This window comes from Andrographis paniculata, unplaced genomic scaffold, assembly GCF_009805555.1.
Source record: "Andrographis paniculata isolate CXL003 unplaced genomic scaffold, ASM980555v1 Contig54END, whole genome shotgun sequence".
In the NCBI taxonomy this organism is placed as follows: domain Eukaryota; kingdom Viridiplantae; phylum Streptophyta; class Magnoliopsida; order Lamiales; family Acanthaceae; genus Andrographis; species Andrographis paniculata.
The window spans coordinates 2,435,488-2,458,537 of NW_026137589.1; the positions used below are offsets into that span (position 1 = coordinate 2,435,488).

A 23,050-nucleotide genomic window follows, 5' to 3' on the forward strand; every position below is an offset into this window, starting at 1 on the left:
GCACTCATAATAATAATAATAGTAGTAATGATAATGCAAACCTAGTAAAACTAATCATGTTCACAAATATATATATATATATATATAACCATATCCCATTTCTCCCAACCCCCCCTACTTTCACCTTCTTCTTTTCTTGGGAATGGAAATTAGATACATATATAGACATGCGTGTGTGTGTGTGAGAGAGAGAGAAAGTCTTAATCAAGGACAGCTCAGATAGCGTTATCCTGGTATGCAAAAGGATTCCTTTTAATCCTTCTCAAGAAAGTGACCCACCCCTCCCCTTCCCCTTTCAGATACTGCTTACCATTTATCTTCATAATAATAATACTGATATATATATATATAAATGGATAGATAGATAGTGAATAGGCACACACCTCCATGCCTACCTGTTATTACATACCATTAATCTTGTGATTGCTGCTGCTGCTGCTGATAGTGTCTGTCCATGGCGGCGGCTTCCTTCCCAGCCCTGTCCCTGTCCCTGTCCTTCTTCTACCTCTACCTCTACTCAGCAGTAGCAGTAGCAGTAGCAGTGAATGGAACAGTGGGCATTAATGGAAGCATCCCCATAGGGAAGACAAACAGCAACTTCGTGTGTGCCACCCTCGACTGGTGGCCTTCCACCAAATGCGACTATGGCACTTGTAGCTGGGACACTGCTTCTCTTCTCCAACTCGTACTCTCCATTTTCCTTTGCATTGCATTGCTTCCTATTTTTCTCCAATTTAACTGACTGGTGCTTTTGCTTCTTTCTTTGCGTAGGATCTGAGCAACAAGATTTTAATCAACGCAGTCAAAGGTAGGTCTGTCTCTCTGTATTTATTTCTTTCCATTTGTACTTCCAAATGCCAACTGAGATCTATTTGTCTGTCTGTCTGCATCAGCCTTTTCTCCATTGAAGATTCGATTGGGAGGGACATTGCAGGACAAGCTGAGATACCAAACCAAGGACGACCCCAAACCTTGCCCTGATTTCGTCAAGAACACCTCCCAGCTCTTCGGTTACAACGAAGGCTGCCTCCCCTTGTCCCGCTGGGATGAGTTGAATACATTCTTCAACGCCACCGGGTGGGTACCTACCTCTCAAATCAATCCATTTCAATCAATACATACATATATATATATATAGAGAGAGAGAGAGAGAGAGAGGTTGTACTTGTGACTTGTGACTGATTTTGATGGTGGTGGTGGGCACTGAATGCAGAGCCAAGATCATATTCGGACTGAATGCTTTAACGGGAAGAACCATTAGAGCCGACGGAAGCTGCACCGGAGCATGGAATTCCGGCAATGCCGCATCCTTCATAAGGTACACCGTCGGCAATGGCTACCCTATCTACGGCTGGGAGCTGGGTAAGCAATGCACTCCATCATCCCAATTCCCCACAACAGGCTCTTTCAAATGAGGGCAATGATTCACAGACAACTTTGTAACAATCCATGGATGTCGACAGGGAACGAGCTCAGCGGGAATGGAGTCGGCGCGCGGGTTGATGCAGGCCAATACGCTTCAGATATAATCAATCTCAAGAAAACAGTCGACGACGCATACAACAAATCCGACCACAAGCCGCTAGTCATAGGCCCCGGCGGCTTCTTCGATCATACCTGGTTTGCCAAGTTTGTCGCCGGCGCATCCTCATCTCTTCAAGCTGTCACACACCATATCTACAACTTGGGTCCAGGTCATATATATATCATTCTTAATCAATATGTAATAAAAAGAAATCGATAATCAAGTCTCACCATTCAATGCTTGATTGATTCTAACAGGAGTGGAAGAACATTTGGTGGAAAGGATATTGGATCCGTCCTGGCTCGACAACATGGTGCCGCCATTCCGCGATCTTCAGAACATCGTGAACAGCACGCCGAATTCTTCAGCCGTCGCATGGGTAGGCGAGGCTGGAGGGGCATACAACAGCGGCCGCAATCTCGTCACAAATGCATTCGTCTTTAGCTTTTGGTACACACCATTTTCCTCATCCGGAAATGTTCATCGCTTTCACATTTCCTTTGTCCGCTCATAAAAATCATATTCGTCTTAACAAATGAAAAGGTACCTGGATCAGCTGGGGATGTCTTCTTCTTTCGACACGAAAACATACTGCAGACAGTCCCTCATCGGTGGGAACTACGGCTTGCTCAACATCACCAGCTTTCACCCGAATCCCGACTTCTACAGCGCGCTCCTCTGGCACCGCCTGATGGGAAGAGCCGTCCTGTCGACAAGCTTTGATGGGACAAAAAAGATTCGCGCATACTCTCATTGTTCAAGGAATTCGGTGAGTAAAGCCTTACCACATCGACCAAATGAATTTTCACCTTCTAACAATGATCTGAACCTGAAAAATGTCGCAGGCTGGAATCACATTGCTACTGATAAACCTGGACAACAGCACTGCAGTTCAAGTTTCTGTCTCGATCCCAGATGCCATTGGAAACAAGACATCGTCCACGCCCGGACACACTGCACAACAACAAAACCTGAAGACAAGAATCACTAACAAAATAGAGCAAGACAACATACAGAAAGACGAAATTACGAGACAAGAGTACCATTTGACAGCCAAGGATGGCGATCTGCATAGCCAGACGGTGCTTTTGAATGGGAAAATATTATCCGTAAATTCATCAGGGATCATACCTACACTGGAACCTGCAAAGGTGAATCCTTTGGAACCAATACGCGTCGCGCCTCTCTCCATAGTGTTCGTGCAGATGCCGTATGTTCATGTCCCGGCTTGTTCGTAAAGCTTGACCACAGACAGCCATACATTCATGCTGTATATCATTGTTCTAAGTGATCATAGTCCATGGTCGATAGTAAAACAGTTTACCATAGCAAGCTATTCAGTACATTTATCATTCGATATAGTTGACCACATATTTTCTGGTGAAAAATATAAGCTGTTCAAAGATTTCACAGCTCGTAATGTAATATTCGAGACAACAATGGAGGTATAGCAATTTAGATCACTTGTAAAGTGGTCTTCCAGTCAGGAAGATTTAGCTACTGATAACAAATGAACATTGATGAAATAAACCTTGCTCGGGAACTCATTCACAATTTAGGCATCGTATCCAGACAGTATAATATAACAACTAAAACATAGTCCTTGTAAAATACATTATCCTTTTCATCTACCACGGGGGCTAAATAGAAACAAAACAAATTCAGTCTGAGTGAATCAACTCTGGACTAGCCTTTCTTAATCATATAAATGAAGTATCCAATATGTAAGTTGGTTAACAAAATCAACTGTGGAAGATGAGATACAGAGAAACTTGTGCTAAAGGAAACCTGCAGGAAGGGAATCGAATAATCCAATTGCTGTTAACATTTCTTGCAGGAGAAACACAAAATCTCAACATAACAAATTGATCTTCAGCATCTCTTTCCTTGGACCAAATATATTTAATTTGTCCTCTGTGCTCCAGCTAGAAAATTGGCGAGGGACGGCACACCTTGGTTTCCCATTTCCTCTTGAGCCCGTTTCAATTCTTCGGGATCTGGAGCACAAGAATAACCAAGTTGTTGTAAAGCAGTTTAAACAATAATTAAGAATCACGAGAACAAATGCCAAGTGCCGAGTTACAGTTGATTCATTAACAAGTTCACTCAGCGTCCAACATATACCCCCATCACACGGTAAATGCTAATGATGATATTCAAATCACTCACTTAACTCTAATCACAGTTTGAGGCCAACAGCTTCTTGATTCTATTTTGAAGTAAGGGGTGTGTTTGGTTTTGAATTCAAATTAAAACCACCTCTATTCAATATAATCAGTTTTCAATAAAAATATACTCTCTCCATCCCATAAGAAAAATACCATTTTCAATTTATGTCCGTCCCAAAACAAGAGTGACGTTTTCGAATTTAATAATTATATTACTTACTTAACATAATAAATACACTTACAACTTACAATATATTAATACAAATATCACTACTTTTATATTACACAATACTAATAGAAGTATTTGTCTTTTTTACTATAAACAAATATAATACTATTATTAAAAATCTAAGTGTAAAAAGCAAATAATACTCTTCTTACGGAAAGTATTATTTTCAGTCACAAAATATTACATTAAAATACTATTTAAACCAAAATTCAAATAAAAAATCTTAAACTCAAAATAGGTTTTATATTCATAATTTAGTCACTATAAAATAATATTTTTCCTGAATATTCACAAAGAGATTCCTTCAACATCCTTATTTTATCAACTTTATTTTTCAAGGTTTAAAATGCTTTTCAGAATTCATATTGGAATTGTCATTTTCCAACTCCCACAATTAATATTTTTATGATTGTGATAATTGATAAAAACTTCAATAGCATAAGATTTTTTGGTTTTAACTTCTAGTTACCATCAAGCACAACAGAAGCTTTTGCAAATGGTGTCCAAGTGTACCAATTATCCAAAAAACAAACAATCAAGAATTGAAAAGTAAAGGGCGAATAGAGGCAAGGCAAAGGAGACAACTTACCCACTAGTTTTGGCATCAAAAACATCACAATCACCATGAACCCAATCATCAGCCCCATTGGACTTTTCACGATGGACATTACAGAGAAGGGTTCTCTTATCTGCAATTTATGATAAGAGAAAAGCTCATAGAATGAGTGATCGCCAAAAGCAAATAAGTACATCGAGAATTTCATGCTTGCAACCAAACTAACCTCATAATACTGTTCCTCTCTCAAAGGCTCCAACACCAGCTCGCTCAATACCCTCCTATTCTCTGTAAGAGCAGCCTGGACCTTACCAGGATTTCTGGCACTCACATCAACCCGGACCTGAACCCAAAGAAATTCTTTCTGGCATCACATTCAACACATCCAGGAGATTGAACAATGAGAAAAAGAAGAAAATACTAGATGCTCACCGGAGAAAAGAAAAAGCCTATGGCTGCCACTTCAATAAGATGCGTTCCTGCTGGTACATTATGGCTACAAACAAGGTTAAAGAACAGCAGACAGTCCATTTATAATACTATTAGCATATTTTAGAGATGGGAGTTAATTGGTAGACATAACTATATTCTTCATTCTAAAAGGGTAGAAAACATTTGATGCAATTTTTTAGGTAAAATAAAATCAAATCATAACTCTCAATAAAATGTGTGAAATATTAGATCCTCGAAGTAATTCAGGCATATATGAAAATGGTAGGATACAATGAAAAATAGCCATCTGGCCTCAGGAAGGTAACTTGTTGGCCTCCGTTAAGTATCACTTTGACATTGGATATCTTTGCGGGGAGACCAATTCCTGCCGGACTGACGCCTTGAGGAAAAGAGATTAAACCGATACCAAAGAAAAGAAAGGAGTTAATTCAATGTAATTAAATAATAGGGGAAATTGTAAAATTGGGTCCCCTCTTAGATTCAAAATGTTCTAGAAACTTTCTAGTGGAAAAACAAAGTGTTTTAGTTTGTGCTTTCAATCTTGTTTTCGCACTATGCATTTACAGCAATTAATTTTCCCCTAAAAAAATGCCATATCCAATATCTATTTTTCCCTTCAAATCTGCATATCCAAAAGCTACTTTCCATTCAAAAAATCATCATAACCAAAACCTAATTTCCATCAAGAAATTTCCAATTCAAAATATCCAAAACACAAACAAGCACACTTACAGGTGCTCATGTTTGTCAAAACTCTAAAAACATTTTTCAAATAATCACATAGAACCCTTGTGGAAAAATAAATTGCCTTTTTTAAGTGGAGAATGGAGATTATTTGGTGGATTTTCATTCTGTCCACAGGTATTTGTTAAACATTTGGCATTTCACAAGGAGGCTAAGCAGTTAACTCCAGCAAACGTTACAAAAGATTCTATAATTTTACAGGAATACTCTTAATCAGCCGATCATCCAACCAGACCAAGGTTTCCAGAAAATTTCAAAAGGACATCAGATCAGAAAGATTATATAGGGTTTAATTGAACATAAAGAAGTAAGAAATTTTCAGTATTTCGCTTTCATTTGGATAATTTCAAGTTAGAACAGATTCGAAATAATTCAGCGTAAAATTTTAAGTTTGAAGGCCAAATTGAGCGAAAGTCAAAGACAACGCAAGTAATCATCAAAAAGTGAATGAATACATCAATTGGGCATTGGGCAAACAAAAATTGCTACTCTAAGCTGCCAAACTGAACATTTAAAATTTATACTGCCTGCAGATTATTTACTCAAGACGTCTTCTTATGTAAGATCTGCTTGAATTACAAGAAATTTGAAGAATTCATAAACTACCCTACCCAAAACCCTCCATGTAAAGATGCGATCGAATAGCAGTAAGAGAGTACATACCTGGAAATCTAACTTTACCGTTTATACTATAGCCCTCCACACTCCTGGAAAACAAATAAAATGGAATGAAATTAACAACCAATGATAGCCAATTCAACGGAATCAAAAGAAACCCTAAAACAATTCCGAATTAAATAGTGATATAGAACTCAAATCTAATTTTCAAAAGTAAAAAGAGGAAGAAGAAGGGGAGGGGGATGAACCCGTTAGAGATCCCAAGTACGGAAGCAGAAAGCAGTATGAATAGAGGAAGAAAGATGGGATGATACGAAGCCATGGAATTGCTGGAGAGACGCAGACGAGAACCGGCGTCGATACAATCTATACTATCTTTTCTTTTACAACTTTCTCTTTTTTTTATTTTTTTCTAATGGAGAATAATTTTTAAATAATTTTGTTGATCTACTTTTTTAAATTAATATAGGGTGTGTTTGTCTTGGATTTTGATTTGAAGTTGGAATTTAAATAATAAAAATTTTAAATTTGAATAGGTGTATGATGTGATACAAATAAGTGTGATGTGATGTTGTGAATGTAAAATTAATTTTTAGTATAATATAAAAAATAAAAAATAAATATTGATTTAATATTTTTTAGAATTTTTATTTAATTAATAGTGGTTCAATTCAAAACTTTGTTTTTTTAAAATATAGACACTAAAAAAATAATAATAAAAATTAAATTAACTAATTTAAATTAATTTATTTAAAGTACAATTATTTTGTATTTTTACTTTTAAAATATTTTTTTATGTCCGTCATAATTATAATATTTTATATTAAATTATTAATGTTATTAAAACTAGATTATATATAGAAATGAGGGTGTTGTTTACCGATGAAGTCCTCAACTCCTGAAAAAATCAGCATGACCCCGATAGGGTATTATAATAAAATTTTATTTTTTATGTGGATTTAAATAGTAACATATTTGAATTTAAATAGTTGTACGATGTGATATAAATATGTATTAATAAATTTTTTAATGTGAAAGTAATTTTTAGTATAATATAAAAAATAAAAAATAACTGCTTAATTTGATATTTTATGAGAAAAAAAAAATTGTGTAAAAAGTATAAATACACACAAATTCTTCAAACAAATACACTCTATATTCATATTACATATATTTAATTACCACTATTATTAGTCACATAAAAATAATAAAATATGATATTTTGTACGAACATATGTATATAGTACCTCTATCTTATAAGGATATTATGTATATTTTGTGCTATTATATTTTATATTAAAAATATTTTTATATTTATATATACTTTATTCCAAAAATATTATTATATTTGTATTTATAAAACTAATAGATATATTTTTTTATTTCTTTTTATTTTGTATTACATATTAATATAATAATTAATATTTAAAAATCAAAGCAAAAAATTCATGGTAATTTTTTATGGTACGGAAATTTTTAATACTGATGAAGAAGCACATCGAAAATGATTTATTGGGATAGTGTGTTTTGGGTGTAGGTTTGAATTTTAATATAAATTTTGAATAATATAATTTTAAATTGAAATAATTGTTTTATACTCCTTCCGTCATAAATCAAAATATTTTTTTTACCATTTTCGTCTATCACATTTAAAATTATCAACTTTCTATTTTTAAGAAAAATAATCATACAATAATACCAAAATATATTTAACTTTTATTTAAATTACGAACATGTTATTATTACACATACAAATTTTTATACATAAAGTTAAAAAAATATCAAAATGTCTTACATGACCAATAAAATATTATTAGTTTTTAATGCTCCAAAAAGACTTTTTAAAATTAAGACGGAATGAGTATAATATCAATTGATTTTGGCATAATATTTTAAACAAATATAAAAAAAAAAAAAAAAAAAAAAAAAACTAAATTTTAGTATTCATTTCGTTCCGCTATGGATACAGATACTCATTTTTCTTTTTCTTTTTTTATTTTTTTGTCCGTTTCATAGAGGAAGTTTTTTCTATTGTTAATAAATTTATTCATTTTAAATATATTTTACAAATATAAATTAATTAAATTAAATTTTTAATTTCTAATTCATTCAAAACCCTTTTATTTATATATCACTCTTCATTAAACAAATATTTTTATGTATATCTAAAATGTCTCATTTTTTTATAAAATTAATTTTAAATTAATTATAAATAAAAAATATTTATTTATTTGTATTATATGAAATTTTATTATTCAAAAAATTATTTTTATATTGCACATAATTCTAAAAATATTTAAAATACCAACAATACTATTAATATACAAAAATAATAAAATAATATCATAAATTATTATTAATAATTTACTAATTTAGACCAAGAAGTATAATATAAAATAAATAAATATTTTATCTAATATTTTTATGAAAAAAAAAAACAAAAATCCACAAACAATTTACTTATAATTATTTTACTTATTTTTTAATTACATTTAATTGGAACTCACAAAATAAGTATGATTTGAAATCCGAGTAAGTATTATACAAAAAATCGGACTTAGACGTGACCAAGGCGAGCTTAAATTTTTATTTTTAAGAAAAGAAATAATTTAAATTTAAATATTTTAAACAAAGTATTTACGAAATAATAACACTTAGTTGAAAATTTTGGGTTTAAATTTTAAATAATAAGTTTTTTAATTTAAATAATTATTTGATTTAATGTACGGATAATTGGACTAATATTTCTATGATAGATTTTGATTTTGATTTAATATAATACATTTTGATTTTATGTGTATAAATTTATTTTTTACTATAATATAAAGAGAAAAAATTGATATTTAAAAAATAAAAAAATTGATAAATAGTAAAAATATTTTGAAAAGTTTCAACAAAATACACACAAAAAACAAATTATATTTGTAAATAATTACATAATAATTTGTTAGGAATCATTTAAATTTATTTTTTTTAAAAAAAAAATAGTATTATCACTTATAATTACACCAAAAGATAGATTTTAACATTTTTGTTGGCTTATACAAAAAGCCAAAAGATGATTTTAACACTTTTTGTTTATATTTTTTACACTATTTCTGAAAATCTGCAATGACAGAAAGTTGACCAAGCTAGTAGTTTCGAATGTATTCAGTGTGTACACTCGATAGAACAAAATAAATGTATGTGTGCTAGACAGAGGAACCGCAAGAGAGGTTATATATAATGTCCTATTGTATTGCATGACATTTATTGCCTTGGTACATTGCCCCCATAGTTGACACACAATCAACTTTGTCTCATGTGAACAGTGCATGTATTTTGTGTGTTGTTTTTCTTTGGGGAGATACACAACACTTCAAATCATGTTTTTTCTCCACCTGATAGACTGTTGAGAGTTGTTTTAATAGAGGTTTGAAAACGAGAAGAAGGATTATTGAAGTCGAAGCCGAAGAAGATAATCATCTGGTATGCAACCTTGTTTTTAGCTTGGCCGTTGGTCTGGTGAAGTTGTTACGGTGTAATAACAGTCAGTCCATGAGAGTTTGTATAAACTAAATGGAGCTTGGGTAGAAAATAGATTGGATAGTTCGGATTTGTGTCTTATACGGTGTAAACCAACTGTTTGGTTTAGTTAAGACTCCTAGATTGGAATCTTTCAGACGTAGGTTGGAAAATCGAACTGGGTAAACAAACTTGGTCTTTTGTTTTTCTTTCTGCTCTTATTCAACCATCGATCTGTGTACGAACACACATTACTGTTATAACCGCGAGACAACTACATTGTAAAGCTATGTTTACGTCGAACGTTTCACAGTTCATCTATGCAAGTTACTCGGAGGCGTTGGACCTCTTGTTCGATCGGCCACCCGATTTTCAACATTTGGTATAAGAGCAGCATGCTCAATACCCCGAGTAGATAGATCTATCAATGGTTCAAGATGAGTCGTGAAATAACCTCGTCCATTCATCCACTAGTTTTCGATGAGAACAACTACAACTACTGGAAGAACATGATGGAGACTTACCTGTCAACGTTTGGTGATGAAATTTGAGAAGTTTTAGAGCTTGGCTGGACCCCTCCAACCAAAGTGATGCCTAGAGAAACTCCCCAACTATCGTTCTGAATCCGAGAAATGAGTTGACACCTGAAAAGAAAATTATTTCGAGTAGAAATGCTAAAGTCGTAAATGTCATATTTGCTTCAGACAATGAAGTTCAGTTTCATGTCATCTCAAATTGTAAGAAAGCAAAGGATGCATTGAGAGCCTTGGAAAATGCATTCGAAGGGACTACTGAAGTTAAGAAAACAAAACGCCAAATGGTGGAAAGTATGTTCGATGCTTTGAAAATGACAAATGATGAAACCATATCTCCGTTCTACACTCGATTCAAGGATGTGGTGAATCAAGCATATGTTCTTGACTTGGAATATGATGAACAAAGACTGGTTTGAAATATGCTGAGAAGTGTAAACAAAAAGTTCGAAATCAAAGTCTTTACTCTTAAGTGGTGGTTACAGCAAAGGAAAGGGAGTTTGTGATAAAATCTACAAAAACAAGTTCAACACTGTTTATAGGCCAGAAAATTTCAAGTGATTCGAAATGTTTTGCATGTGGTGGAGTAGGTCATGTGAAAGTTAAATGTGCAATGTTCGAGAAAAAGGAAAGCATGCATTTCAAGCTAGTTGGAGTGATGAAAAAGACAATCAATAATTTGAAGATAGAAGTGATAATGAAAGTGTGGTGGCCTTCGTTGCTAATGAAGAAGTATCTAGCAAATGAAAATAAAGTGTTCCTGAAGAATATTGTAACGGCACTGTTGAGATGGACATTTATGAGCTGATAGAAGCTTATGAGGAAGTTGTAGCAGAACAGAAAATTTATGTAAAAAAAAAAAAAAGATTTGATCAACACAGTCTACCGTTTGGAAGCTCGAGTTGAAAAAGCTGATGAAGTGAATCAAAAAATGTTCGAAATCAGTGAAAAACTTCAAAGAGAAGTCAAACAGCTGAAAATGAAGTGTGATGATCTGAGAGAAGAGAATGATAGACTCAAGAAAGAAAAAAACAAACTCGATGAAGTTTTATCGATTGGAAAGCTATCAAAGATCCATTAATGTGAAACCAACTACCTTTGTAAAATGCGGATTGCTTACTAATGTGAATATTCCAAATAAACCCTCAAACGAAAAGAACACTGAAGGTCCCAAAGAAAACAGAAATGAAAGACAAAATCGAAATGGCAGAAGGAACAAACGTGTCAATCTGTCGTCACAATAGAAGAGTAACTGCAAGTACTATTTTCGATTTGGTCATGTTGAATCACACTGTTTCAAGCTGGCTAGGGATTTGATGTCTGAAAAGAAGGTCCACTGGCCTTAAGATGAGTTGAAACAAAGAGTGAATTTCATAATGGAATGCAGACCTAAGAAAAATCAACATAAGATGATGTACAATGTCATCCTATCTAGTCAAGAAACAATCAATTCATCCCGATGGTATTTCGATAGTGGATGTTCACGCTATATGACGAATCAGAAGCATCTATTGAAGGATTATGTAATTGACAAATGTGGAGAAGTGATATTTGGAAAACAGAGCCAAAGGAAAAATTGTGGGTTATGATTCTCTTGAAGCCAAAAGTATACCGAAGTTGTCGAAGGTATATTTTGTTGAAGGCGTAAGCACTAATCTCACTAGTATAAGTCAGTTATGTGATGATAAGCTGCAAGTGAAGTTTACTAAGAATGCTTGTGAGGTGTACAAGAACAAGAAATAGTGTGTGATGACTATCAAGAAACAACTGCTACTTACTTGACAAATACATGGATATTGCATTAAAAATGATAGAGCTTTTCTATGGCATACAAGACTTGGTCATATCAACCAACAGAACTTGATAAAGTTGAACAATCAAGAAATTATCAGATTACCAAAGTTTTCGAAGTTGCCCAACTTTGTTTGTGGTGATTGTGCTCGAGGAAAGCAGAAATGTATCTCTCACCCGTAGTCGAAATATCAGAGCAACAACACTTGTAAGGAGTTTGTATCTCTTAGAGGTAAAAAATACATACTTGTTTGCATTGATGACTTTTCAAGATACATTGATTGATTTTATGAAGTAGAAATGTGATACATTTGATACCTTTAAAAAGTTATGCAAAAGATTGATGAATAAAAAGAGATCAAAGGTGAATCAAATTTGTACCAATAATCAGAAACTTGATGGTTTCTATGTTGATCTTGGAATACTTCACGAGTATTCAACCCCAAAGACCCCACGAAAAAATAGAGTCGTGGAAAGTAAGAATTGAATACTTCAAGAAATGGCTCGATCAATGATGCAAGCCAAAGATGTTGCGAAGTACTTATAGGCCGAGACTATCAACACTACATATTATGTGATCAACATAGTATATCTAAGACCTACACTGAGATCACATCGACGAGCTATGAAAAAAAAAAAAGAAAAGAAAAGGAAGCCAAATGTATCATACTTTCACATTTGAATGTCGATGCTACATCTGGAAGGATATGAGCTATCTTCAAATTTTGATTCGGGATAAGATTGAGGAATATTTATTGGATTTTCTACTATTTGGACTATGAGTTTACGAAGAAAAAAAAAATCCTGACAAAATATCACATCATATGTCATTTTAATACTAAATACAAACCAAAATTTTTTCAAAAACCATAAAAAAAAAAAAAAAAAAAAACCCTATATTCGAACTATTTGACATTCGGTTGAAGAACTGTACGAAGCTGATTCAGAACATTTCAGACAAAAAGAAAAAGGAATCGTAAGCACAAAAGAAAACCAAGCCTTGAAGAATGGATGGATCTTCGTAACAACAACAACACTCGATCCAACAAACAACAAAAATCAAATCAAGAATCACACCTCCTGCTGCTGATCTTAAATAAAGTTTGAAGGAAGAACCAATCCTGCTATAGTCCCAAAGATTTTGAAAACCAATCTGACAAATTGGCTATGACAAATCCTCCAAATACCTGCACCATTCATCAGCACTTAAGCTTAGTATATTCACTACACATTCCCTTTTCTCCGACAAAAATGGAATCCAATTCACCTGAACAGAGCCCAGAATATAGATGGCCGAGTACCGTCGCCCGTGAATCAACATATCCGCTACCATGGCCACAGGGATTGTCAGAGACATGCCCAAGGTAGCAACCAGTGGTGTTGTCCAGACAACGCACAGCGCCCTGAACCCGACGAGATATTACATGTCATTGCCTGCCGGGAAGGAGATGAAAGAAAGGTAGCATTTTTACGTACCAGAAGTAATCGGAAAGAACACTGCCGACGAGCCCATTAGCTATCACAACTTCGTCCACCTTAGCTGAATGAGGAACTGTAAACTTGGGTTCTATGCCCAAAGCCGTCAGTGGCCACACTGGATTATAGTCACATATGTGTAAGGATTCAGACAGAAGATACCACATCAAGACAAGATTTGAAGTAATTCATACTCCCTCAGGCCCAATCCAAAGAGAGTCATTTGGAATTTTATAGTAAATTAAAAAATAATATTTTATTAGTCAATGGATGTGTGTAAAATAATTATATGTATAATGGTGCGTTGGTAATGCAAGTAAAAGTTAAAATGGTATTTTGGTGTTATTGTACGATTACTTTTTCTAAAATAGAAAAATGATACTTTGAATAGAACAAATGAAAATGGTAAAATGGTACTCTGAATTGGGACGTAAGAAATACATGTTTTAATATTCAACTTCACAATATCGCATTAACCTCTTACCAAGCCACCAAAGTGCCACGAGCGTAAATAATCCGATATAACCAAAGAGCTTCTGCACGTCGACCCTCTCACCTTCTTCGCCCGAAAACTTCTTAAGAAGAACTGCACAATCAAATAGAAAGGCGGCATTTAATAAATGCTCGTGAGTGAGTGATTTCACCATTATCTGTCTAGGAAGAGAGAGCCCGTCACCTGTAAATAAGCCATAGCTCATAGCCGACAAAAGCCCAAAAAGATCCCCGACAAGAGAGCGTTTGCTACTTCTTTAACAGAAACAAAAAGTTGAACCATGAGTCAAATCCCCTGAAATATACAATTACAGAGTGCAAACTGAGGGAATACACATGAAATTGAAAGATTGGGTTGAACTCTTTAAACTACAGCTTTTCAAGAATGCTTTTATGCCGTTGTGTTTGAGGTCCATAAAATACGAGGAAAACACTTACGAGGAAGTATCCAGTTGTGACTCATCGGGTGCCCAAGTTTTCCCCAGTGTCGTCATGACAACACCAGCTATGCTGACAAATACAGCCACTACCTTTGCGGTATTTAATGAATCTTGTCCCAAATATGCACCGATAAAGAGCGTAAACAATCCTGAGGTAGAAGATAGAACTGTAGTACTTGCAACACTTGTACGTGCAAGAGCAGCATTTGATAAGTACTGCAAAAATTATATAATTTACAGGTACAGTAAGATCAGGTCATCTAAAGATTGAAATAAGTAAAACTGATGCATAAAAACCATTAGCAATCAATTTTAAAAAACCTCATGAACATATCATAGGCATCGAAGAGAAAGGGATTGGAATTACCTCTGTGACAAACCAAAGAGGGGCTATGTAAAATCCGTAAGTTGCAATTTCTTTAGTTGTTATCTGTTTTGCAGGTCTCATAATTGTAGCATTATCTCCTTGTTTGGAAACTAAAGGATCTGCTTCGCATTCCTTAAGTTCCAGCTCACTGTCTTTTCTGTTTAGGGATCCTTGAATTTCAATCTCAAATAAATTCTGCTCGCCAGCATACTTTAAATGAGAATCAAGTCCAGAACATGCACCATTACTTACACATCGACCCTTTTTGTTAGATCGTCTTCTTCTTAGGATGCTGCATATCCAATCTTTTACAAATGCAACGGGGATATAAATAACCATTAAAGAAGCTCCCAAATATGTGACAGCAAACGGCTGCTTATAATCTGTGAAAATATCCTGTTTACAGAGCCAAATTAAAATATAAGTGGATGTGTATCTTCTTGCTAAAACACCATATAACGTTAGAGGGCCTAACATCAGCAAAAAGTTGACCCAATTACATAAAAGTTCAGTGTTTCCTCATTCGGTGATTCTGGGATTAATACTTTAAACTGGGATACAAGGATAGATGAGTTTTGCCAAATGAACATTTGAATTTATTTTATAGCCGAATCTCTTCCATATATAAGTAAAAAATATTCTCATAAAAGAAGAACGAATAAAACCAAAACCAGAATGTATGACAGATATTTAACCCAAAGAAATTTGTCTTTAAACCTGCCCATAAAAGATTTAACATGATTAAGACGAATTAGGATACCACTCCAAGGGATTGAAGGATTAAGAGTTCACAAACATTGTTGAACCACTATCGAGGGGAGTTCACCCCTCACACCACTAGATCGCCCCTCATAATGTTTCAATGCTTTCATATTCAGACAAAGGACTAGGTTGTTAGAACAACATATAAACCACAAGGGATAAACTGATTTGAACCCTTCAGATCATCCATGTACAAGGACAAAACTCATCCTCATCGCTAGGATGTTTGGAATGTCCTCCTTGGTGAGGAAAAGTATGTAATATATAGGATTCCAAACCTAATAACACACTAGACTCAATACCGAAATCTATCCCAACTAAGAAAAATGTCCGCTAAATAAGTAAATCAATCCAGCCTGATAGACCTAATAAAATAATTTAGTATTAAGCTTTGCTATATCCAATTTGAATTCTCATGTCGGCATGAGGATGCTCCATCCAGTCTAGTTAGGAAAGGGGCCAGGCTTCAAGCTTTGACACTGCGCATCAATCACCCGGTGCAAAATTGTGCCATTAAGATGGTGTAAATTTGGAAAGTGTGCTATGATAAATCTACACATTTCTTGTCAGTGTTGTCATGTCAATTGAATAGTAATGCTATTCCAAATAAACCTCCAGACAACAAACCACCCCCTTGATATAATAGTAATTGCAACTTGAGACTCATAGTTAACATTTCAATGATGAGAATATAGTTTATAACTTTATATCCCATTTTCTGATTGACAGTGTCAAATTTTCAAATCAATCCTTGGCCTTGGATTGCTTATCTAACCCACAATCACTCTCTCAGTAGATTATTTATGCCATAATCTCATATGAATTATTGCTTCCATCTTACATAATTATAGGCTATTTTTTGTCGGATCTCATTAGCTAATGTTGCCACTTGCCACTTGCCACCCCACTTCTCATTCTCAATACCTCATGGTCATCGTGTCTAAGGCACTGTAATGATCTATGATGTAAATTAATCAAAACTCAAAACTAATCTAGTAGTCACTTTTAATTGTTGAAGTCATGAGGAAATCTCTTATACCAAATCTGATGAATCTTGTGTAACAAGAAAGTAGAAGGATATAGAGACATGCTTGCTCAATTGTATTATTACATATTCAGAGAATCCTAAATCAAACTCACACCCAACAAAGGTAACAAACATCGAATTATTAATAGGATGGCAATTTTATGACAAAACGCCTAAAAATTAATAGAGACTCCACAATCTTTCGATAACACAAAAAACAAAAAATTAAAAAAAAAAAAAGAAAGAAGGGAAGTTCTGTTATATATATAGAAACCATTCAAACTTGGGAGTATTAATGCAAATAATAATAAAATTGAAAACTTGATCAAAACAATCAAGAATATTTATTAAATTATAAATTAATTAAAAACCAAAAAAGTGGATGCCAAACGCCTGAATACATAGAACTTTAGCACATGCAAGAAATCCCTTAGAATGCTTCTCAACTGTGCTTAAGTGTAATTGAATGCCACATAATAGAGTGCATTTAATCTTTAATGAAAACACATTACACCTAGACCTACATATAGCGTGTCTTTATTCCTGTTTTTTTTTTTTTTTTTTTTTTTTTCAAAAAATACATTGTGCCATGAAAATGATGGCTTCTCCTCAATGAACCATCTTTCTTAAGTTGACATTCCTTGTGTTGACAAAAGGCTAGGATCATCTATTTCTTAGCCCTAAACTGAAATTTGATTTGTGTTTAACTTGGCCACAGCCAGCTCAAGTTTTGTCCTTCATCCTCAATTTCAATTATCACCACATGCACTTCGAGCTTGCAAATGAATCTTCATTAATTTATCATTTTTTCACCTTATTTGATCGCATCATGCCCCATCTAGAAAACCACTATCCTCAAAGTGACCTCAACCAATTCAAAACAAAAGTTTGTAGCAGACCCAAATGCCACACAAGATTGCATGTGATTAACGTATATTAAGTTTCCTTATTTAGATTATATTTGATACGATATGATCGACCATATATATATATATATATATAACTTCCTAGAATATACGTACCGTGCATTTAATTTTCCAAGAATAGCTCCTATGTATTCGATTCTATATAAATATGCATTGTGCCTTTTAGATAATCTAGCACAAGTCAATCTCATCCTTATTCAATGATTTCTCAGCAAACAAGGGATTTTTGAACACAGCCGAATACAGTGAGTTCATAAATGTGACACTTCTGCCGTAATAATGTTGACCATTCCATAAAACATTTTGTTGGCCAACGCCACAAGTGCATAATCTACCTTGAGGCTAAAATATACACAACCCATGGCTTGTACATGATGCCCCGTGGTTGTATGTCTCTGCCAAGTTTGTTCATATGTTACTTCGAATCAAACATGTAATAATTGCAATATTAGGTTCTTGCCAATGCTAAAATTAACTCATTTAGTAGCATCTTTTTATGCATATCTTCTAAGTAATAGCCCCCAAATATGGCAGAAAATAGGTCACACAAATTACACCACATTTATGAATCAAATCTCCATTTATATATAAAAACAAAGAACTTCTTAAAGAAGCTAGTGATTGCCCTAGTATCTTACCAGTTACCAACAGTGAATTTACAAAAGCACACAAATTTAATGTGTAGATTGTTATGAAGAAAACAAGATTCAATTCATGATACAACTTTCCTCCCGCATAAAATGAACAAGATTCAATTCATGATTCAAATAAGCAGATTCCCAAACCCATTTGGCACCAATAAATGAACTCCCCAACATTAATTGCCAACAAGAAATTTGCCCATAATGTTTCCTACATAACCTCTAACGTAATTTGAATTCTAAAACCAGAATGAGAAGAAATAACTGACCTGAGTAACCTCTGCAGAGGTGACCCAAATAATAACCACAGCAGCAATCAACAGCAGACCGGCTTTGTATCTCCACCCCATTTCCAGATTCAAAAAAATTCCCAAATTCCAAAACCCAACGAATTCGACTCACAAGGAGACCAACGAACAAGATCTGACGAGCTTTCTGAAGATACAGATCTTGCTTCACCAACACCTTCAGATTTGGCCAGAAGCAAAACAATTAATTTTTATTTTTTTTAAAAAAAAGGATAATCAGTCAGTAGGCGTCAACGATAAGCGCTCTCAATTCTGATGTGGAATGAAATCAATGAAGCAATCTATTAAAATATGGTTAGAACAGTACCTAATAAAAGTCGGCAGTGAAAATGGAGATTCGGAAAATTACCGCGGGGTTGGGGGGAAGAAATGGCGAATGTTACAGCACCGCGATATCGCAAGGCGTGGAAATGAAGGGCGGGGATTGCTTTGAAGTTCATTTTGCTCGTCGTCGGTGGGTGAGTCGGCTGAATTTATTACTTGTGATATAAAAACAAATGAATATTCTTCCGTTTCGTTCCATATTTGGATTTATTTGTCGGACGCCATTAACAGCGGCTCCACTCGACTTTGCCTGCCAAGAAGTGGGAGTCCGTCAGCATCAATTGCCTTCTCAACTGCCCCAATGTTAATGATAAATTTAGTTTGATTGTAAGATTGTTTCATCTTTTAAAATACTATTCTCTACGTCAGTCGAATATAATTAAAAAATATATTAATAAAAATCATTTAATAATTTAATTAAAAATTTAAAATTATAAATTAAATTAAAATATATAATTATACATTAAAACAATAAATTAGGTAAGACCGATAAAAATAAATATATAAATATTTTAAGTGGAACACGTGGAGAGAGTAATAAATACTTTCTCAGTCCAATTTTTATTGCTCCCTCCGTCCCATTGATGTAGTTTTAATTGGGTTGGACAAGGATGTAAAGAATATTAATATTATATTGTTGGTTGGTAAAAGGTTTTTTTTGCTGTAAAAAGTGAGAACGAGGGAGTATTTTAATATAAAAATAAAATAAGTAAACAAAATAAAATAGTGATAATATAAAAAAATTATTAATGAATTAATAAAAACAATAATAATGCTATAAATAAAAAAAATAACAAATTTAAAATAATATATTAAAATAAAGATAATAAAATTATTTTATGTAAATTAATTGTATACAACTAAAGAAAACCTAGCACAATTATAACTGACAAATGAAATAATATTTAAATAATAGTTAATAGTATTTAAATAATATATATTTTTGTTTTCATTATATTTAAATTGAAATGATATTGATGTAAATAAATAATATTCAAGCTGACCCGAAAAAATCAACATTTTTTATTAGTGTTATACTACTTCCGTACCAGATACAATTAGTAGATAATTAAGAATGTATTAGCGAAAATAATTATTCTATAATATAAATCATTATAAATTAAAATTAAGATAACTAATTAGTGTAATTAAAATTTAAAAAATAAAATTTAAAAATTTAAAATGAGATTAAAGTGTGTAATCATTTTCCAAAAAAAAAAGTCACATGGTATATGAGACTGACAGAAACGGCAACATGAACATGGTATCTGGGACGGAGGGAGTAGTATTTTAAATAGTGAAATTTAATGAATTAATGACAATATGTTATAATATACCTTCTTTTTTTTTTTTTTTTCCTTTAACAATTTATTCATTTTTTTATTTTTGTCTGTCTCATAATAAAGTATCTATTTTAGTAATTGTACTATCTATTTAACATTACAAATACCCTTTTAATTTACAATATATTACACAAATGTCATTACATTTATATCATACAATAATAAACGAATATAATATTAATATAATAAACGAATATAATACATTTATATCATTAGTTTTAGTCCTTTTATCTTTATTTCTACTGCGTTCTAATATACTATTAATATTTCTAAAACTATTTTGCAAAAAATAAACGAATACATAGATATGAGATAGTGAGTAATTTTTTATTTTTTTATATGAATAATATTATTGATAATCTTATAATATTTATTAAAGTTTTTAATGAATAAAAGAAATATACATAGTTAAAAGAAAATCAAAATATAAGATAAAATACTTTTAAAATTGTGAGTTTGTTTGTACAGTATTTTACATTAAAGAATTTTTTTTTTTTTATAATATAGAAAATTATATTAGTACTATAAAAAAGGAATATTTTAGATTGAATATTAATTTTTGTGAAAGGATAAAATATATATATTGAGAATCATGTCTAAAAAATATATGAAAATCTCTTAATAAAAATATATACAATATAAAAATAATTTTGTATAAAATAAAATTTAATATTCTGTTCGTCTTTCAGAATTATGTTATTATTCATTTCTTGATTATGCATTAAACTTATACAATAATAAAATATTTTATCCACCGATAATTGTAGGGTAAACTGTTTTTTTAGTCTAGTAATTCGACCCCTTATCATTTTAGTCCTGTAATTGGAGCATGTAGCAAACTAGTTCCATAAGTGAAAAATTTTCGTTGTTTTAGTCCTCCGTCGCCAGAGACGCCCGCGTGGCTCACCGAAGGTGACGTGTCCGCCAGGTCAGCGACACTTGGCGGACACGTGGATTTTTTTTTTTCATTTTTTTAAATTTTTTTATAATTTATTTTTTATTTATTTTTAATTTTATTTCATTTTTTTATTTGATCCAATTAAAAAAATTAAAAAATATTAAAAATAAATGAAAAAATAAATAAATCCACGGGGCCGCCAGGTGTCGCTGACCTGGCGGGACACCTGGCGGACACGTCACTTCCGGCGAGCCACGCGGGCGTCTCTAGCGCCGGATGACTAGAACAACGAAAATTTTTCACTTACGAGACTAGTTTGCGACATGCTCCAATTATAGGACTAAAATGATAAGGGATCGAATTACGAGACTAAAAAAACAGTTTGATCTTAATTTTATTATTCATGTGATATTCTCTTACCCTTAAAACGCGTGTGAGCTAATGTGACACATCACACATGTGATACGTTTTTTTATTTTTATCAGACACGTGACATGCTGCTTGGTTGTAACTTCACAACTAGCTATTTTACATAAAATAATAAAAAATTAATAAGAATGTTACATAAATTAACTATTCTTTCTCGGTCTCATTTACCTTCTACGTCATTATATTTAACATAAATAATATTTTTATAATTTTTTTACAAAAATATTATTAAAATTATAAGACACTAGTAGAAGTACTTTTGTCATTTTCTCTTAATTTGTATTACGTTTTCATATAATAATTAATATTCAAATATTAATACGCAAAAAGTAAATCAGACCCTTAAAGTCGGACGGATGTAGTATTTTATACTCACTCCATCTCATATCTATATATTCATTTGTTTTTTGCATCAAGTTTTAGAAATATTAGTATTATATTAGGATAAAGTAAAAATAAAGATAAAAAAAAAACTAAATTAACCCTCTTAGTATTGTTTGATATAAAGGTACTGACATTTGTGTAATATATTGTAAATTGGAAGGATATTTGTAATGTTAAGACGGACCATAGTGAAAAAATTTGATAGATTGTTTAGGGACTGAGCAAGTATAACAAATTCTCTCTCATTGGATCTGTTTATTTGTGAGATTTTGATTTTGATTTTTAGTTTTAGTTTTGAATATTAAAATTTTATATTCAAATAGTTGTTTGATGTTATATAAATATGTATTGATACGATGTTTTGAATGTAAAATTAAATTTTAATTTAATATAATAAATAAAAATTAGGTATTTAATTTGATATTTTTTAAGGGAAATCATTGTTGGAATAGTAAAATCAAAACAAAATTGCACAAGTAAACACATTTTTATTTTTAGCCTATTTTTTAAAATAGGATATAGATGTTTTATTATTTTGTACTGCCTTCGTCCCACTTATTATATCCATATTTCCATTTCCGTTCGTTTTTTTACTAATTATACTCTTTTTAAATTCTTGTATCTACAGGAAAACAGACATGATATCCGGAACGGAGGGAGTTTTTTTATGATTTTATAAATTGTATTTTAAAAATATACTCCTAAAGAAATGAATGTGATGTTTGCTATGTTTGGTTTTGATTTGAAACGAAGTGTTGATTTAAAGTTTTATTTATATAATATTTTGATATAATGTTTTGTAAAAAAATAAATTAAATATTATTATTTAAAACAGTGCAGAGTGAATATATTGTAAATGTTGCTCTTACATGAATTCTAACTACTTTAATGTAAATTTAATTTTAATTAAATTAATTATTATAATATCTTAAAATAAATTTATTATTCCATTAGTCCATCAATTTTTACCCACTTTTTTTTTCTCTGTAATTTACAAAAAATAAAAAAATAAACATAAAATTTACAAAAAAAAAAAAAGTAAGCATAAAATTGACTGAAAAAAAAAAACACAATTTATAAATTTGCTAATTAATAAAAATTACATTTTCATA

At 32.2% G+C, this 23,050-nt stretch overlaps 3 protein-coding genes across 5 annotated transcripts; 1 reads left to right on the forward strand and 2 right to left on the reverse strand.

The window, feature by feature from the left end:
• Positions 1 to 283: 283 nt before the first annotated feature.
• LOC127255577 (heparanase-like protein 3) lies at positions 284 to 2,918 on the forward strand. Its single transcript, XM_051281174.1, has 8 exons — positions 284 to 685; positions 772 to 808; positions 894 to 1,077; positions 1,214 to 1,362; positions 1,464 to 1,694; positions 1,783 to 1,975; positions 2,069 to 2,294; positions 2,371 to 2,918. The coding sequence occupies exons 1-8, from the start codon at positions 455 to 457 to the stop codon at positions 2,761 to 2,763; spliced, it is 1,644 nt and encodes a 547-aa protein (XP_051137131.1). The 5' UTR covers positions 284 to 454; the 3' UTR covers positions 2,764 to 2,918.
• Positions 2,919 to 3,087: 169 nt separating this feature from the next.
• On the reverse strand, positions 3,088 to 6,705 carry LOC127255579 (ER membrane protein complex subunit 7 homolog). Its single transcript, XM_051281175.1, has 7 exons — positions 6,542 to 6,705; positions 6,339 to 6,382; positions 5,202 to 5,310; positions 4,911 to 4,974; positions 4,705 to 4,821; positions 4,512 to 4,611; positions 3,088 to 3,522 (listed from the first exon to the last, which is right to left on the reverse strand). Exons 1-7 carry the CDS (start codon positions 6,613 to 6,615, stop codon positions 3,428 to 3,430), a joined length of 603 nt encoding a protein of 200 aa, XP_051137132.1. The 5' UTR covers positions 6,616 to 6,705; the 3' UTR covers positions 3,088 to 3,427.
• Positions 6,706 to 13,018: 6,313 nt separating this feature from the next.
• On the reverse strand, positions 13,019 to 19,083 carry LOC127255981 (uncharacterized vacuolar membrane protein YML018C). 3 transcript variants are annotated; one of them, XM_051281795.1, is made up of 9 exons: positions 18,868 to 19,083; positions 18,522 to 18,717; positions 14,897 to 15,292; positions 14,528 to 14,745; positions 14,274 to 14,341; positions 14,082 to 14,183; positions 13,598 to 13,715; positions 13,389 to 13,524; positions 13,019 to 13,308 (listed from the first exon to the last, which is right to left on the reverse strand). In XM_051281795.1, the coding sequence occupies exons 2-9, from the start codon at positions 18,600 to 18,602 to the stop codon at positions 13,246 to 13,248; spliced, it is 1,182 nt and encodes a 393-aa protein (XP_051137752.1). In that variant the 5' UTR covers positions 18,603 to 18,717; positions 18,868 to 19,083; the 3' UTR covers positions 13,019 to 13,245. The 3 variants fall into 3 exon arrangements, with proteins under 3 accessions (XP_051137752.1, XP_051137751.1, XP_051137750.1); XM_051281794.1 differs by having other exon boundaries at positions 14,274 to 14,344; positions 18,910 to 19,081; XM_051281793.1 differs by having other exon boundaries at positions 14,274 to 14,344; positions 18,868 to 19,081.
• Positions 19,084 to 23,050: the final 3,967 nt, after the last annotated feature.